Source organism: Sus scrofa, chromosome 14 (assembly GCF_000003025.6).
Source record: "Sus scrofa isolate TJ Tabasco breed Duroc chromosome 14, Sscrofa11.1, whole genome shotgun sequence".
Taxonomy (NCBI): domain Eukaryota; kingdom Metazoa; phylum Chordata; class Mammalia; order Artiodactyla; family Suidae; genus Sus; species Sus scrofa.
Window position 1 is genome coordinate 20528091 of NC_010456.5, and position 19229 is coordinate 20547319.

General features: G+C 51.0%; 1 protein-coding gene across 2 annotated transcripts in view; it reads left to right on the plus strand.

The window, feature by feature from the left end:
- SH3RF1 (SH3 domain containing ring finger 1) overlaps positions 1–19229 on the plus strand; it is a 138656-nt gene that overhangs the window by 107473 nt on the left and 11954 nt on the right. Inside the window, exons 5-10 of one of the 2 annotated variants that reach the window (XM_021072854.1) lie at positions 2744–3043; positions 5144–5254; positions 12263–12402; positions 13311–13481; positions 15614–15873; positions 16806–17137. In XM_021072854.1, the coding sequence (XP_020928513.1) occupies positions 2744–3043; positions 5144–5254; positions 12263–12402; positions 13311–13481; positions 15614–15873; positions 16806–17137 (1314 nt within the window). The remainder of the gene's footprint in view (positions 1–2743; positions 3044–5143; positions 5255–12262; positions 12403–13310; positions 13482–15613; positions 15874–16805; positions 17138–19229) is intronic. The other variant, XM_021072855.1, reaches the window with a different exon arrangement.

The following is a 19229-nucleotide window of genomic DNA, read 5'->3' on the forward strand; positions in this document are numbered from 1 at the left end:
GGTAAATATCCTTCCGTCTTTTTCCCCTGTGAGATGACCCATACAACTTTGCCCTTCCCTATGCTATTATAATACTATTAACCATCAGTTTTTAGGATTGCATGATAAGCATTCTAGGAACTAAATTATACTTACTTAATTGTTTTTCCTTTTTTCAAACAAGTCAAGTGTCTTGTTTAGGGACACCTGGCCAGTAATTGAGACGTGAACTGTGGTCTTTCTGCCCTAGCCCCCTCCCTACCGCCCCTGCCCCATGGTAGCTCAGAGCACCTGTGTTGATAGGTAGTGTTGCTAACGCTGGTACATAATCACTGTTACTATCAGCCCTCACTTGAGAAGAGTGTGGAACATTTTGACTTTTCATCAAAGAATAACAACAACTTTTCAGGTTCTAACATTCAGAAGGTTAATTTTTAGAAACGATTTCAGATACTGAGGTTGCTTTGTTTATTTGTTTTTTAGGGCCACACCCGAAGCATACGGAAGTTCCCAGGCTAGGACTTGAATCTGAGCTGCAGCTCCTGGCCTATGCCACAGCCACACCAGATCCGAGCTGCATCTGTGACCTACACCACAGCTCACAGCAACGCCAGATCCTTAACCCACTGAGCAAGGCCAGGGATTAAACCCAAGTCCTCATGGATACCAGTCGGGTTTGTTACTGCTGAGCCATGACAGGAACTCCGAAGTTGCCTTTTTTAAGAGAATCACACATTGATTAAAACCACCATATTCTAAGATCTTAAATTTTATTATTTGAAATTTTTATTGTGTTGCTCTGTACAGCCTAAAATTGGTAGTAGCTAAGGCTTTTCAGAAGCAAAGTCAGTTCATTTTTTTTTTTTTTTTTTTTTTTGGTCTTTTTGTCTTTTTGTCTTTTCTAGGGCTGCATGCGCAGCATATGGAGGTTCCCGGGCTAGGGGTCTAATCAGAGCTGTAGCCGCTGGCCTGTACCACAGCCGCAGCAACGCAGGATCTGAGCCGCATCTGCAACCTACACCACAGCTCATGGCAACGCTGGATCCTTAACCCACTGAGCGAGACCCCCAACCTCATGGTTCCCAGTCAGATTCGCTAACCACTGAGCCATGACCGGAGCTCCAAGTTGGTTCATTTTAATTAAGCAAGGGCTGAGGCCTGTTTTGTGTTCTGCACGGTTGTGTGTGTCTGTGGCATGTGGGTGGCATCTTGATTAAACCCCTGGGAACAGGCTTCCCGGGAATGAAGTAGACACGTCTCAGGAAGAACGTTGGGAAGTGGTGTGGAGCAGTATGCTTGGTGATACAGTGGAGCAGCTTGGTCCCCCAGCCTCATGCATTGTAGGCAAAAGGAAGAGGAAGGTCCTAAACTTGCCTGCCACCACCCTGCTCCCCACCACTGTCCCCCACTTCAGGTTCCAGGTGGGGAACCCACACCATAGCAACAGCCAGAGCCACATCATGAACAACACCAGGTCCCTAACCCACGGAGCCACCAGGAAACTCCACAAGTTCAAGTCTTTAAAGGTCAGTGATGGGACTTCCATTCTGGCAAGATGTCCTCATCCACGTGGTGAGGAGACATGGTCTGACCATGTAGGTGTGACAAGAGCATTGATGAAAGCGGCGTCTGTCAAGTCTGGGGTGGGAAACTCTCTGCTACTCTTAGAAGGGAGGCTTTCCCGAATCCCCTTTGGAGAGTTTGTTGTTTTTCATCATCACGCCCTTTAAGAGGTACAACGATGCCCAGCTTTTCCCGTTACTGTCCCGTCTGGGTAACTACATGTGCTGCTCATGGAGCTTCTGGAAAATGCTGTATTTTCCCTCAGGGAAAACCGCAAGTCTGGGTTCTTTCCTTCCTTGGGGGCATTCCCAACCCCGCGTGCAGCTTTGGACAAACCCTTGTGCCCTGACCTCACCCAGGCCACTTCTCAGATGGGCCAGGTTCACTTGTCAACAGGATGTGGATTTTAGGTCTTAACGTATTATCATTCAAATTGTGAGCACATGAACGTGACAGACACACGGCAGGTTGAAAGCAACTGAGTTTCTGTGAGGCTCCTGCTCAGGACGTGGAAGCGGGAGGTTGATTCATGAAGGTGTGGCTTACGGTGGGTGGTCTTGCCCTTGTTACCTGCCTGGAGGTGTCCGTGCAGGCCCAGCTCTGAGTAGAGGCCCAGCCATTGTCACAGAGAGGCTGCGCTCAGCCCACCACTCCTGCTGTACCTCTTCTCTGGTTACTTTGAGCCAAAATAAATCTTCACTGGTTACTGAAAAGTTTAAAATTAGGTATTCTGAGGAGTTCTTGCCATGGCACAGTGGGTTAAGGATCCAACTGCAGCAGCTCAGGTCCTTGGGGAGGTACAGGTTCCATCCCCAGCCCGACACAGTGGGTTAAGGATCCAGCATTGCCACAGCTGTGGTGTAGGTCACAGCTGCAGCTCAGATTTGATCCCTGACCTGGGAACTTCCATATGCCTCGAGTGCAGATATATAATAATAATAACATGAGGTATCCTGAAGATTCTTGGGAAGAATGTCTTAAGCTTGTCTGTGATGTGTTGGATTGTTTGTTCTTGGTTTAGCTCTGCTGTGACACAGACACAGGCCAACTCTGTATGGAGAGGGCATGTCAGTGGGGGGAGCGTGCACTTGCATACACAGACGCTGCAGCGGTGGTGCTTGGCTTCGATACAGGTGCATCAGGAATGCATGTCCCTGAGTCCTTGCCATCTGACCTTCCCATGTCCTCTGTCGATTTGCAGTTTAACTCAGCGGCCAAGCAGCTGATCGAGTGGGACCAGCCACCTGGGCCAGGGGTTGGGGCTGGGGAGGGCACCCCGGCTGCCCCCAGCAGCACGGCCCCCAAGCAGCCGGATGCCAAGAAGAACACCAAGAAACGCCACTCCTTCACCTCCCTGACCATGGCGAGCAAGGCGTCCCAGGCTGCCCAGCACCGCCACTCCATGGAGATCAGCCCTCCTGTCCTCATAAGCTCCAGCAACCCCACGGCTGCTGCTCGCATTGGCGAGCTGGCTGGGCTCTCCTGCAGCGCCCCCTCTCAGGTACCGCCCACCTCCCCCTCTGCTTCCGGGACACTGGGTAGCAATGGCAGTCTGTAGGAGCAGCAGTGCCCTGGGCATAGCGTCTCGTCTGTGGTGGAAACAGGAGACCCAGCGTGAGTGTGTCACCCAGAACCACAAAGTCCTTTCCAAAGGGAAGAGCAGAACTTAGCACTGAAATGATGCTGCCAGCTGCAATTGGCCGCCACTTGCCTGGGCAGACCCTGCTCTCCGTTGAGGCATGTGGTTTGCAGCTGCCTGCATCAGGGTGAGTTGCTGCCTTGTTTAGGCTTCTGGTCAAAGCACAGGAAGAAATGTGTGGTTTAAATTAGAGACTGGCCTCCTATTTTCTTTAAGCTCATTAGTTCCTCATGACTTTGGATTGCCTTAAAAACAGCTCCACCTGATTCTCGTGATTGGGGCTATCAAGGTTCATTTGGCAAACATTTCTTATTATATAGGGTACCTTATTATTAGATAGCTTCACCCCCCCACCCTTCCCAGGTGGGAAGGCACTGCAGCCCCAGGAGAGGGGTGAGCCCACAGCAGGCCACCTGCCTGCCTGCTCCAGACATTTCTTCAGGACTGGGCACCTCTGCCCATCACTTTAGCCGCCGGCTTCTGTATCCAGACATTCTCTGGGGACTCTGTCTCCTCCTTTGCCCGTGCTGAACTGGGGCCTGCAGGGTCCTCCCCAGAGGGCAGAGACCCCAGCAGCCCTCTGGGGCAGAGATGCGACTGCCCATCTGAGTCCATGGGCTCATTGGAGCTCCTCATCCTGCCTCCATGTCCGGTCCTCGGGGAAACACCAGGCACAGTGAGGTTCCTGCCCCAAAGATTCCAGGTAATGGTGGGCGCTTTGAATGGAGCTTCATTATCCTCAAAGACAGACTTGTCTTTTCTGTAGTACCAACTGGCAGATGTCCTTGGATTGGGTAAATAGCCAGAGGCCAGTAGGTTTATTCTGGGATGGACAATCTGTGTGTGTCTCATTAGACATTGGATGTAGACTGTGGTCTAGGGAGAGACAGATGCTGAGGTTGGGGAGAAGCCTCTGTGCTGCTGCCTTTGGATCTGCTTCCGTTCAGTCAGTGCTTGAGTACCAGGCACAGGTGTAATTTCAAAAGGATGTGGAACCCATGTGTCACCGGTTTATTTGTGAAAATAAACTGTGAGCTGTGATGCCCTTGGTGGGGCCTCACCCAGCAGGACATGAAAGTTCCTACAGGCCCTCTGGGAGCAAATCTTTGAGCCTTCCTTTGTCCTGATAATCTTTTTCCTAATTATTGGGATTGAGGAAATGACTTGGGGATTAAGTTTTTGTTACAAGAAGCCCAGGGTTTTCGGTGTATCATTGTTTCTTGGGCTAGCAGCCACGTTCTTTTAATAGAGCAGGAAAAATGTCCCGTGTGTGCAGGAAGCCACACCCTACGTCTGCAGTCACACCTGCGGAACAGCGGGAGTGAAGTTGATCCCATAACCGGACACAGGTGATGAAATGACCAAGTAACTCAGTTTCTTTCTAGTGGATTCATCTCAGGTAGAGTCATGGACAAGACACCTTTGAAAACAGCCAGTTTGGCTCGATGTTGTTTCCTGCTCTCGGCTCCTCTGGGCAGCTGCATTTTAAGTATGTGTCCCCATTGAAAGGTACACATCACAAGAAATGACTCTGAAAATAGCACACATCTTAAGCCTTTCACGTAGATTTACCGTGTTGGTAGATAAGTGAGTGCTCAGGACCACCCACCTGATCGGGATCCCAGGAAGTTTTGGGGGGCGAATTGCGGACCAGGCCGTTCACCTGAAGGGCCAGGTGGGTCCCGACATCACCCGAGTGAGGCAGGAAGGCCAGCAGCTGGGGAATTCTCTGTGGGAAACGTTGTCATGATCATGTCGATCACATGACCGCACAGCGTCTAACGCCAGTGAAGTAATCGGCAAATTGGGGCTGCATAAACGGAAAGGGGGTTCTGTCTTCCCCAGTAAGAGAAACTCCAGATTTTATGTGTTTAGCTGTGACCTGCCTTCCCAAGGCTCAGCTGGCCTGAGCTCTTGTATTAAGCGTGGTGTTCTTTTTAGTAACTGTTCCTTCCTTGGCAGGTTCACATAAGCACCACCGGCTTGATTGTGACTCCACCCCCGAGCAGCCCGGTGACAACGGGCCCCTCGTTCACGTTCCCGTCGGAGGCTCCCTACCCGGCCGCCCTGGCAGTGAGTACTGTCCCTCTCGCCGTGTCCCTCCTGGGTGTCACCACCCCCATCCCCTGCCGGGCCGGCCGCTCCACCTCCTGACTCGGCAGCTCATGCTCACACTTGCTGGGGATGGGGGGTGTGTCTCTATCTTTCACCCTCTATCTGGGTTAATCTTACCAAAAAAATCAGAACATCTCAGGCCCGCAGTCTCGCTCTTTTTTAACAGTGAAGGTTGGTGGCCTGAAGCTATTGGAAGAGATCCAAAAAAACTTGGATTTTTGTTCAAGTTCAGCCTGATTTTCCGAAGGTGTGACCTTTGCTTCTGTGGAGTCGCCACGCGGGCTTATTTCTTAGAAAGATGCATTTACAAAATGCCGAGGAGACTGGGCTCCCAGAGGCAGAAGAGTTGGTCTTGGGTCACAAGGTGTGGATTCCCACCTGCGTTAATAGTTTGCCTCTGAATTCTTGGTCTCCTGGTGGTCACCTCGCCTCTGGGTTCTTGGTCTTCTGGTGGTCGGCACAGTGGGGCCTCCTGGAGGCGGCAGGTGTGGTTTTCCTGAAAACCTCTCAGCCTGCAGAGTCTAAACACTGACTGCTCTAAACATCCTACTGCAGAAATTAATGGCAGGAGTGGGGGCAGCCCAGAGAGACTGATAGAAGGAACACTGCGGGAGGACACTGAAAGGGCAGAGAGAAGAAATGCACCCTCAGCTAGTGAAGGACCATGGTTCACATCCTGTGCCCTGAACTTGCAGTTGGATGGCTAGGAACCAGCATGTCTCATCCAGGCCAGATCCCATGACACCTTCAGACTCTTTCTCCCAGTCCCCAGCTGGGTGAGGCTAGAAAAGGTCATTAAATGCCGTCTCCCCAGAGGACCCCGCCCCTGTAGACCCCCGCCCTGGTCTCCCCAGAATCCCATCTGGTTGTGGTGACTTCAGAGAAAACGGTGTGGCCGATGATGGGTGCATAGCCTGGGTTGGAAGCCCAGCTCAGCCACTTACCTGCTGTGGGGCCGTGAGGTCACTCAGCCTCTCTGAGCCTCTGTGTCCCCAGCGAGCATATCTGCTTCAGGTGGTAGCGCTGCTTGGATCGTGAGGTCTGAGCATCGTCCCCGTCCAGGGCTGTGGTGGGTGTGGTGTGTTGCTGGTTTACCCTGCGAGCCGGGGAGTCCTGGCTCTTTAGGGTTTTCTCCACTGTCTGTACCAGGAATCCTGAGGCTTCTGGGGGGGGGGGCGGGGGGGTTGTTTTTAGCTGGTGGATGTGGGAAGTGCTGTAAAGATTGTATTTCCCTCTGCTGGGCTACTCAGAGCCAGATCTGCACCCCTCCAGCTAGGACCTCACAGCATATGAGTCAGATTGTTGGCTCCATCTTGTCGCATTTTTCTTCTTTGCCTTTTGCCCCATTTTTCTTATTTTATACTTATTTTGTCTTGATACATTTTATGAGTAATTGAAAACTGACTTTGAAATAAGGTGAGATATAAATAAATGCAACATTAGTACTTAGCTCATTTAGATGTTTGAAAGCTTTTCATAGAGTTAAACATGCTATATATTTAAATGGTGGTTAACAAGCTCTGGCTAGAGGTTACAGTTGTTAATGTTTCTGAAACTTCTGAAACAAATATCACTTCCTTGATTGTACAGCTGTTTGTGGCGGGGAAGTTGCATTGATTCCTCTGGGGAGAAGATGAAAATTGGATAACTTTGATTGAAAGGTGGTTCTCTTGGCCCTGGGGCTTTTGACCAGAGCCAAATCTCCCAGATTCCTGCCCTCCCACCCCAGAGAAGACCCTGTCTGTCCACTCTCCCTTCCCTCCCTCCCTCCTCCCTCCCCCTTCCTTCCCTCCCTCCCCCCTTTCCTCTGTCCTTCCTTCCCTCCCCCCTCCCTGCCCCCTGCCCCTTCCCTCCTCCCTTCCTCCTTCTTTCCCCTTCCTACTCCAGTCCATTTCCAGATGACTACTTTGAGTGGGAAAATTCTCATTTGATTTCTTAAGGGGGAAAAAACCCTGACTTCTGGTCCTAGAAAAATTAATTAGTGGAAAAGATGTCAAGCTGGCTGTTTCGGCCCTCGTGGGCTGGCCGTCTCACAGTACAGTAAGTGGCCAGTTGCCCTCGCTGGGGTGCGCTCCAGGGCAAATCAATGGGACAGGTCACGAGAGAGTGTGAATACACAAAAATTAATTTATGTTCCACCATTTCATCCTGAGATTATATGAGGAAGCCTGCATGTTCAGAAGAGGGTGGTTCATTAGCGCTGTGGCTGCTATGCCAGTTCCATCTAATGCGAAACAAATTATGGACAGACCTGTCATCCCAGGAGGTATCTGGATCTCTAAGTCCCTGGCAGGTTTAATGTCCGGTTTCAGTGGGGAAATCTCAGTAACGCATGTCCTCTGTGTCTTCCATCAGTCTGCCAAGTATCTTATCAAAAACTTGAAACATCTCCCAAGACTTTGAGCAAGATCACAGCAAGCATAGGCAGCACAATGAGAAGGAGACCGTGCTTTTCCCGGCGTGGATTTTAGGTGGTGGGTGCCACTGCTAGACTAGGAAATGAATGTTATTTATAGCACCTTCTTAATAAGTTGAGGCCTTTTCATCTTTTATTCATATTGTCTCACACAATAGTTAAAATGTTAACTATCTGGATTTCCTGTTGTGGCTCAGCAGTAATGAACCCAACTGGTATACACAGGGATGCAGGTTCGATCCCTGGCCCTGCCATTTCTGTGTGTGCGTGTGTGTGTGTGTGTGTGTGTGTGTGTGTGTGTGTGTGTGTGTGTTTGTTGTGTATATCTGTGTATGTGTTGCATGTGTTGTCTTAGTTTGTATATCTGTGTGTTTTGTGTCGTGTCTATGTGTGTATATCTCTGTGTGTTATGTGTATGTATATGCCTATGTGTCTGTGTGTGTTTATGTGTATGTTGTGTGTGTGTACTTCAAGAGTTTAATGATGTCAGCCTCTCGGAATAGCCAGGAGTGATTAGACATTGCAGCCCATATGGGAGGCTGGGGAGGGTCTGGAATGGGGAATGGGATCAGGTCCTCCCAGCTCAGTGGCTGGAGGGGCAGACATCCAACCTTTAGAATTGGCTGGGGTTCTGAAAACCAGGATGGGGGCCGGATGTGGCCAGTTCATGATGATCACGGAAAACGGCTCTGGTGTCTCAGGCCAAAGGTGCCAGCGAAGGCACTTCCACACTATATGGTGGAACTGCACCACACAGGGGGCAGTGGCACCGCCTCAGTGAACAGATGCATCTGTCCTCAGGTCTAATGCGGAGCAAAACACCTCCCGTTAGTGAGAGAAATCCCACCCCCAGAGAAGTTGTTTAAATAGCAAACTCTTTACATCTCATCTTTACACACCATCTTCTAAGCATCTATTTCTAGCATTTTAAAAATATACTAAAATTTTTCTCACTTCGTCATAACTGTGCCCGCAACTGACTGGCTTAATTCCAGGGAGTGAGTGTCCAGATGAGATGAAAAACTCACCGTTTTCCATCTTAATTTTACTTAATGCTGACGCCTGAGTTTTTGGTTTGTTTGTTTGTTTGTTTGTTTCGGCTGTGCCCACAGCATATGGAAGTTCCCAGGCCAGGGATCATATCAGAACCATAGCTGCAGCCTGTGCCACAACTGTGCCAGGATCCTTAACACACTGTGCCAGGTGGGGAACCAAACCAGCACCTCCAGAGACAAGCTGGATCTTTAACCCGCTATGCCACGGCAGAAACTCCCCAGAGTTTTTTAAATCACAAATAATGCTTCCATTTTTCTGCTTCCTACTCACTGTCATTTTAAAAAGGCAAATTACTTAAATAACTGCACCGACATGGCTTGTGTGTGAACGTGGACAGTGATGCTACTGGGGTAAGTGGTACCCCTGGCCCGAGGGGCTTGACCAGCAGTGCCTCCCACTGTCCGCTTGTTGGCCGTGTCCCTGCGTCTGAGTCCACACCACAGAAGGACCCTTCAGAGAGGTGGTTTGTGGGGTTGAAAGTGGGTTCATTGGAAATTGGCCGCTTAGAAAGCAGTGATGTTGGGGTTGGGGATGACAAATGGGCTTTGCTCAGAGGACCTGGAAGTCTGTCCTGGCAGCCACTTTTTGGCCCCAGGAGGTGAGGAGATGCACTCATAAAGGACAGTAAGAAGGAACGTGGACCCTTGACTGTGAGAAGCCCAGACCCCAAGCAGAGCTCTTTGGTCAGTGGCCTGTGGTCATCCATGGCTAGGACCCCCATGGGGGCTTGGCAGCCAGGCACCCTGGGCTGGTGGCAGGAAGTGGGTAGGTCACAGCATACCCTGGAATGTTCACTCACTGTCCACGAGCAGACGTGGCCCATTGGTGATCTGGAACTGCCCACTCAGAGGACACCTTTCCCTTAGAAAAAACCCGAGGGCGGCCCTTGGGCTCAGCCAGGGTTGGAATCTGTGTGTTTCTGACCTCAAAGCCTGTGCTGCCTCCACGGGCAAGGCTGCTTCTTTCAAGATCAGCAGGTCAGGAACAGAGGCTGGACATGGGTCCTGACCGTCTCCATCAGCAGAGCACCAACCCCTGGTTTAAAAAGTGTATTGTTCAGAGATCATCCTCCTTACCTTCAGATCATTGGCCCCTGCCAGTGACGGGGTCTGGATCTGCGGACACATGAGCAGAAGCTTGTCTCAGTGGCCCAGTGGCCGTGGGGCCAATATCCAGCCCCCTGCATCAGCCCTGGAGCCCAGGCATAGCCGTCCACCACCGGCCCTTCCCGTGCTCAGCCCCGGGACCCCATCCCAGCCCTGCATCCTCAGCACATGCATCTAGTGAGAGTGGTACCAAGCAGGTGCCTGGTTCTGAACATTAAGTGAACAGACTGTCAGAATCATGTGTGCCCAGTGCTCCCAACAGCTCTGGAGACTTTTTTGCTGTTGGTGGAATGCCGGCCTCCAGTGCCTGGCTGACTGCAGGTGGCCCTGGCGAGGGGCAGGCCGCAGTTTCCCTGGTCCCACAGGACAGCACCCAGCACTTCCTCCACATAATCCATGGCTTATTCCAGTGTAGGTTCATGGGGTGACCACAGAGCTTCCTGGTCTGAGCATCCCTAGACTTGCCGGGACCCCGACCTCTGATCAGCCCCCCAGGAGCCACGTGGGGGAAGCTGTGTGTCCTCTGTAGTGTCTGTGTGTTTCTGCCCCACAAACACATACACGCCTGCCACCCACACCCACACCTTTACCTGGAGATACGCAGCCCAGTGTGGGAGAGAAATCTGCCCAGTTTAACTGAAGACCGTTTGTTAGACAGACCTGCGTTTTTTCTCTTGAGCACAAGCTCTGGGCTCTTGCAGGAATCCTCCTTTACGCCAGGTCTGCAATGCATCCTGACTTACACTTTATGAAAGTAACCAACACCAAACGTTTCCTTCCTTTCTGTTGTAACTAAGAGGTGTTACATTTTGTTAATGCAGTGTGGCCTGTGTTCTTATCAGGTCCATAGATTTTCTTTTCTTTTTTGGCCTTTTTCTTTGGGGGACCAATTGAGTACAGCTCCTGAGTCACTCATGTTAGGGTCCAGCAACATTTCCCGTCCCTTCTTTCCATTGGGGTCCCACCCGGACAGCCCCGTGGGGCTTGGCTCTGTTCTGAGTGATTTCCAGGGGTGGCTAGCCTGGGTCTCTCTGGCCCCATCTGTCCCCCTGCCGTTGCATGGCCACAGCTGAGGTAGGCCTTGGGCAGGTGCAGCAGAGATGTCCTGCAGTCTCCTGGCCAGGCCCCTGTATGTCATCGCCCAGGAAGTGTCCTGGTCATGTGCACTGCCTGTTCTACCAGGAGTGTTTTTATTCCTGTCCACTGTGTCCCCGGAGACAAGCAGCACACATGCTCAGTGTTCTCCTGGTGAGAGGTCATGAGTGCTCCAGACCCTGTGCATGCCACCTGGAGTAGTCCTGGGTCACAGCGTGGCCAGTTCTGCTGCCTGCCCCTCGTTGGGAGCCCTGCAGCTCCAAAGTCGAAAAATTTAATGTGTGAAATAGCTGCCACATGTGTCTAGAAATCTGAAATTCTTTTCTCCTCAGTTTACTGTGTTTCTGGAACTGTGTCCATTAACAGGCAAAGTAAATGTTGATGAGACTCAAATTTTCATCCTGAAAAATAGAATGTTCCCTGTGTGCAGGAACCACTGGGCTGCTCCCTGTGCTGAGTGAAGAAGCCACACACACGTTCCAGGCTGCACTCTTTAGCCTCCTGTTTCTCCTCTGATTCCGCTTTTACACTGAGTGATTCAGTGATTTGGGGAGGGCGTGGCGGGGGCTCAGGCCAGTCTTTGTGTGCCTGTTTTCCCAGGAGTTTCAGTATCCAGACCCTAAAGAATTATCCAGGGTTTCTGGATCCAAAGGTAACAATTGCTCCATTGATTGTAAAGAGGAGCCAGCAGCTGTTCGTGGTGCACTTGTTAAAGATTACCGGCCCTGATAGTCCTAAATTTCAAAAGCTGGCAAAGCTAAGAAAAGAGTAAACAAAAGTAGCAACAATGGCCCAGTGACTGACTGGCTCACGGTAGTTCGTGGTTTGGGGAGAGTAGGCATCAAAGGCAATGTTCCCTTGTAGGAGTGGCTTGCCAAATTGTTTTCTGTTGTGTTCAAGCTCTGGGTGGCAGAAACAATCACAAAATAATTCCTCGCAAGCAGTGTGACGTTCTAGCTGCCCCCTCAAAAGGCATTTGGATCCTTGTCCTAGTTTGTACTTAAAAGCGCCATTAATCTTAAAATTATATGCAACTGTGTCATTTTTTCTTTCCCTCCTCTTAGTGTGATTACTTACCTGTTGGATCAAAGGGTTGCTATGGCTCTCAGATCTGCAAAGAGAACAAGAGAGTCTTTTAAAACAAGGCTTTTGCACAGAGCGGCTGGCTCTGCTCTATGTGGGTTCCACCCACGTCTTTTTCCCGTGGATTTCTGATTCCCTTGCCCACCCGCCCGCCTGCTGTAAAGGATGTAAATAAATCATTGTTCCTTCCTTTCCTCTCTCTCCTTCCAGACTATGAACCCTCCTCTCCCCCCACCTCCACTCCAGGCAGCCTCCCCCGCTGGCGCTGCTGCAGCCGGAATGGGCCCCAGGCCTGCTGCCGGACCCTGCGACCAGACCACGCACTCACGGCCGCAGACCCGCCCCAGTGTGTAAGTGCAGCCTCATTTATGGTGGTGATATTGAGCTTGGATGGCAGAGGTGGGGACACCTTTCTGGGCTGAGCTTGCGGCTGGCCAGCCTGCCGTGTGCCCCATCGTGCTCATAATTAGGAAGGGGAACAACGTGGGTCTGAGGATGAGCCTTGGGCAGGTGCTGCTGAGGTGGGCCTTCTCCGCCTTCCTCTGTGACTACTGTTTACCTTCATCCCTCGCTAAGGATGCTTGGGGCTAGGAGGGACCTGCTGGGGCCACACCAGCAAAATGTACATGTGAAGGGCTGTCAGTCCCCAGCAGTGAGTCTCCAGGGAAGCCTACCTGTCCCGCTCAGTTTCCCCGAGGCCAACGGCAGCTCCCTGTTTGAGCCCTTCCTGAGTGGACCATTGATTGTCCAAGACATAGTTTGGGGCTGGTTCCTGCTGCCCATTGGGTTTCCGCGGGTTGACGACAGTCACCTTACACCAGGGGCTGTTGGACTTTCTTTGCCTTTGACTCCTTCAGACTCAGTTTCCCCCCAGACAAGCACAGAAGGCAGGTGCAGCTCATCCTGCGGGGTTTCAGAGCACATGTCCCAAGTCCAATGAGGGCCATCAGAAGGGCTAGACTGTCCCAGTGGGCACTAATGCCCAAGGCAGTCTTGCACTCTGGCAAGCCACATGAATTCCCTCTCACCTACTGGTACCATTGGGTGGGATCGGGAGGACTGGGTGGGCGGTTTGGGATCAGGAGGCTCCGCCTTTATAACGGCAGGTCAGTGGACAGCCGCCAAGGCTGCTCACAGGTTAAAGGAGTAGACTTTCTGATGGAATAAGACATTCAAGACTTTGTGCCAAAGAAGAGTGTTGGGCATCTTGGGGTTTGTATGATCCTCAGCTTGAAAACAAGGCTTTTTTCTCTGCCAGGTACGTGGCTGTCTATCCTTACACCCCCCGGAAAGAGGATGAGCTGGAGCTGAGAAAGGGTGAGATGTTTCTGGTCTTCGAGCGCTGCCAGGACGGCTGGTTCAAGGGCACATCAATGCACACGAGCAGGATAGGGGTCTTCCCTGGCAACTACGTGGCCCCCCTGGCCAGGTGAGCCTTTGAACAAGGGGCGCAGTGTTCTCAGTGAGAAGCTCTGTTCTCCCCTGTAACTTTTAGCCAATCCCACACTCCTTCCCACATTCTTATTGCTTTCTCCACAGCCAGCATTTTACAACTCCTTCTGTATTTGCCCGAATCCCTTCCCTCTCTCAAATTCTTCGCTCACTCTTCACATGGATCTATGTGAAATTGTAGGTTTCTCCCAATAAATGTACTGGGTTTTAAGTTATTTAAGTTACATGTGAGAAGATTCAAATCCACCATTTTCAGTATTCTTCTGCTAGAAAATAAACATGCAATGTATAAGCCAGAATGATATTATTAATACTTACGAAATGCCAGGCAAGCAGATTTCCAAATGCATTACACGTATTACTCCAAGTCCTTAAATAGCTCGCTATTCCCCCGCCTGACAGGCAGGCCTAGAGATGGAGAGATAAATAACTCGTCTGAGGTCACCAGGTGGGGACGTGCTGAAAGCCTGGTGCTGGCCCTGTATTTAGTCCAATAGCTTGGCGATCATGCCTGAATTCTCACACTGATTTTCTGTAACGTAAGCAGAGATGAAATTCCTTAGATAGGACATAGATGCTTCACCCTTCTCAGTCCAGGGCGAGTTCGCTCCCCAGGAGAGTTTGGCAAAGTCTAGACACATTTTTGAAGGTTACCATGGGGGAGGGGGGTGCTCTTGGCCTCCACTGCATAGACCCGGTGGACGCTGCAGGAGACCCCTGCAGGGCACGGTACAGCCTCCACAGGAAGGAGTCATCTGGCGCCAAGTATCACCAAGTTTGAGAAGGCTTGTTAGAGGGCAGTAGGAAGCAGGAGCTTTAGGGGTATAGATATGTTCTTTATTTAAAGGTAGTACATGCTCTGGGCTCTGAGAAAGGTAGCTTTGGAACAAATGAAGTGACCTGTTTTGGCATCTGCCTTGAGGAATCCCTAGTTCTTGGCCAATGGGCTCCTCATAAATGGTCCAGGCTTAACTGTGTTCAGTCATTTCTCAAAGCCCCTGATTTTAACTAAATGGCTTAATGAACTGACATGTTGTCAGCTGTTGGCCTTGATTTATAGGTTGGCCAGCAGCCTAATCAAATGAAAATCACGCTTGCTGCAGATGGCGACAGAATGTTAGCTTTCATTTGACTTGCAGATTTTTAGTCCATATAAACCTTCTTTTCCATATATGTTAAAGTCTACATTCATGATCCAGAAGATGGCAAATAGATCCTCCCTGGTGGGAACAAAACACACAAACAGAAAGCCACCAAAACTAAGGGAAATAAAACAAACCAAACAACAACCAAAAAAAACAAGTTACTAAAGGAAAACTTTTTTTATAAGATTCAAATTTATTAAACATTCCTGGAGAGATACTTACCATAAATTCTCTGTTATTCCACACGGTAAATAATAAGCTTCAACTTAATGAAGTATTATTCTATTTGGTAGAAAGGTAATATATATAGGATTGTTTAAATGAATTTAGAATATATTAAAAAAATATGTCACCGAAAACTATACTGATCCTAATTTTATTAAATTCAATCAGGACATATTTGTTTAGAGCTGGCTGTACCCCTGTAACTATGCACATATAAGAGAAATGGAATAGAACCAATGCCCACGGCCCTGCTTTCAGGAAGTATTTTAAGAAAGTGTTTAAGGAGTTCCCATTGTAGTGCAATGGGATCAGCAGCATTTCTGGGGACGCAGGTTTGATCCCCGGGCCAGCACAGTAGGTTAAGGATCCAGTGTTGCTGCAGCTGAGGCCTAGGTTGCCAGTGTGGCTCAGATCTGATCTCTGGCCCAAAACTTCGTATGTTGCACAGTGGCCAAAAAGGGGGAAAAAAAGTTTTAAATAAGGAGTATTTAGTTAAAGACTTTACTAAAAAATAAGGAATTTACTGAAAAATAACAGATCACATTTTGAATCAGCGGTGACAGGAGGAAGGAGGCCTGAAATAGGAGACTCCACAGGTCTGAGGCCTGGGCCTTAGGCAGGCTTCTTGGAATGATGGGGGTGAAGCGGAATTGAGTTTAAGATGGGTCGAGAGAACCAGAAGGGACATTCCAGGATTGTGTACACCTTTTGCTGATGGACTGGGCTTCTGTCTTGGCAGGGCAGTGACCACTGCTTCCCAAGGGAAAGTCCCCATGTCTCCTGCTGGGCAGACTGGTCGGGGGGCGACCTCGGTCAGCCCTTCCACCACGGGAGGGCCTGCCCAGAAACCCCCGGGGAATGGCATGGCCGGCGGTCCCAGCGTGGTCCCCACCGCCGTGGTATCAGCAGCTCACATCCAGACGAGCCCCCAGGCCAAAGTCCTGCTGCACATGTCTGGACAGATGACCGTCAACCAGGCACGCAGTGCTGTGAGGACAGGTATGGAGGGGACCGGACTGGTCAGTACGGGAAAAGGGGTCCCTGACCATTGTCAGACCTTTGAGAACAGATACTGAGAAAGGCAGGCGGAATATAAAAATGATGAGTGACGTTAGGAATCAAGGCAGGCCCAGGTAGTCATGGGCACTGTACACCTGCCCAGCTTGTGAATTTGAGCCTGATCTGCAGATGGAAAGTCTGCAAGAAATCAGACGGATCCTAAGACTGTCAATAGTGCTTGAAAATAAGACTTCCATGGTCCAGGTCATGTGCTCTGGAATCCTACTACTGCCGCAGCGGGACCCACCTCCACCTCGCCCAGTGGAGCCCCCTCTCAGACCCAAGACCCGAGTAGCCTTCTCTCTGCAGCACTGAAAGCCTACGAGAGTCTTGAGTGACAGTAGTGGAATAAACATGCTAAATTCTCTCAGAAAAACCCAAAGAAGGGAAATGGTTAATGAGAAAAGGGAGACTTATTTATTTATTTATTTATTTATTGGTTGCACCTACAGCATGAGGGAATTCCCAAACCCACACCACAGCTCTCCCTGGAGCCACAGTGGTGACAATGCTACACCCTTAACCTCCTGAGCCACCAGGGAGCTCAGGGAATAATCTTTGAGAAGCCCTGGGGGCCAGTCTGACTTAACCCTGCAGAGCTGGGCTGGATCTGCTTCCAGAATTGGGAAGGCCTCCTGTGTCCCTGAAGGCCTGACTGTAGCCAAGCCCCCGGCCACTGCGCTGACTGGAGGGTGCATTTGGGGTCCTGAGGGACTGCACCCAGGGCTCTGCCAGGTTTTAGTGCTTCTTGGCCCCCGTGATGTTACTCATTGATTATCATTGCCATGAGTGCAGGGGTTGGAGGTAGGGAATGCATTTGTGAGAAGCCTGTGTCAAGAGTGGCACTGTTCTGTTCTCTCGTCACCCTCCAGTGTCTGCACACAGCCAGGAGCGCCCCACAGCAGCTGTGACACCCATCCAGGTTCAGAGCACCGCAGGCCCACACCCCCTGGCCTCGTCGCAGCCCCCCGCCCCCATGGCTCCCATGGTGATGCCGGGTCCCAGCGGCCTGGGCCGGGTCAACGCCCCACTGGCCTGCACTGCAGCTGCTGCCCTGGCCCCTCCAAGTGTCACTGCCGCCTCTCTGGACACTGAGCCCAGCGGCCGCCCTGGGGCCACTCTGCCTGGGCTCCCCACATCTCCTGACAGCAGCTCGTCAGCCAGCGGGAGCGTCTCAGCAGCCAAGCTGGACAAGGACGGCAAGGTGAACCTGTGGGTGGGTTGGGGGGGAATGGGCCTCTGGGGACACAGCCAAGGGGGCCTCCTCACTCCTGCTCATGGGGGCGCCTCCCCCTCTGGCCCCTCCTCCCACCTCCTCCCCATCCTGAACTCTTCCCGTGTTCTCAGCTTTGCTTCTTGTTAACACTTCTGCAGAAATGTATTTAATATGCGAAGGGGCTGGAACTGCTGATCGCAGGTGGTACTGGTGGATTTCTTGTTCCTACTCTACATTGGGTTATATGCCACATGGATGGTTTTTTTCTCGACTTGAAATCTAGTGGGAGTTATCTTATAATTTGATAGATCTTTTGAAAATCTCTCATTTGGGGAGTTCCCGTCATGGCGCAGTGGTTAACGAATCCGACTAGGAACCATGAGGTTGCGGGTTCGGTCCCTGCCCTTGCTCAGTGGGTTAACGATCCGGCGTTGCCGTGAGCTGTGGTGTAGGTTGCAGACGTGGCTCAGATCCTGCATTGCTGTGACTCTGGCATAGGCTGGTGGCTGCAGCTCTGATTAGACCCCTAGCCTGGGAACCTCCATATGCCGCGGGAGTGGCTCAAGAAAAGGCAAAAAGACCAAAAAAAAAAAAAAAATCTCTCATTTGGGCTAGAATTCCCTGGATCATATAAGTGGGAAGCTGTGTTTGAAAGACTAACCTCTGATTGGTTCAGAGGTGAAGGGAATTGATGGTGAGTAAATGCGTGCTGAAAGAGCAGGGTGTTAACAGACTGGGGCACTTGCGTTGTACTCAGCGCTTTCTGTCTGCCGTGCCTCTCCCCTAACTCCGTGGGTCCTCACCTTGCCTCTCCCCTAAAGCTGTGGGGTCGTCATCAAGCCTTTCCCCCAAAGCTGTGGGGTCGTTACTGCACCTCTCCCTTAAAGGTGTGCGGTCATCACTGAGCCTTTCCCCTAAAGCTGTAGGGTCGTCACCGAGCTGTTCCCAAAAAGCTGTGGCCAGGTTTGAGGAAGCTGTGGGGTCATCACCCAGTTCAGTGGTCGTGTGTGTTGCTCTAATTCAAAGGTCAGTAAACAGGGTTTTTTAAGGAAATAGACTTTATAGCCTCATAAAAGGTTAATACTTAATTGTTGAGTTAACCTGGGCATTTTTTAAAAGATCAGTATCTGTTCAGTGTTTATAATTAACTACATTAAACCTGTACACAAGCTGACGGGGTCAACGTGGTCAGTATCTTTTCCGGTTGAGATGATAAGTCCGGAACCATGTGTCAGGGCCTGTCTTAGGGGAGCACAGACCCTGGCCCCGGGCCACCTGGGGAAGAAGTCACTGGGTGTCGGGCTGGAAGACCCTTGTCTGATGCCCCTCCCCGTGATGCCCACACCCCGACCCCTGAAATCTGACTGTAGGTCATCTGGGCGGGCCCAGTACAATCACAAGGATCTTCTTGCAAGGGTGGTAGCAGGTTAGGGCTGCGGAGATGTGACATCAGAGGCAGAGAGCAGAGTGATGTGGGGAACGGCCGCACGCCAGGAAGTGCACGTGGCTCCTTGAATCTGGAGATGCCAAGGGAATGTGGTGTCCTTCCTGCGCCTCCAGGAGGAACCAGCCCTGCTGACACCTGGTTTTACCACGAAGTTTGTGGTGACTGGTTACAGCGGCAACTGATAAGGGCTGGAGGTTATCCTGCTGGGGCCCCATCCTTAACTAGTGGCCTCTGGGTCTCTGCTTGGACACCCTGTGGGCCTCTGCTTGGACCCCCTGTGGCCACAGGGGCCCTGGCTCCAGGGCGTCCACGCCACCTTCAGAAGGCTCCAACTCAGTGAGTTTAGCCAGCGCACACACCTGTCTCCCGGTAACTTCAGACCCTCACTTGCATTTTGAGGGGCTGCCTGGAAAATGATGGTGTCCTTTCTGTATGTCCCCTGGCAGTATTTTCTTTTTGAGAGACTGCCTTGGAAAGCTTTTCCCTGTTCCTCCATCACAGAGTTCAAAGTGCCCCTTCCTGAATCTGCTGCCTCACTCAGTGTTCCCAGGCCCGGGAAGAGACTCTCCCGTCGTTGTACACTCTGAGCTCCCATGATTCACATGACAAATGTCGCTTGGCCCCATCCTTCCA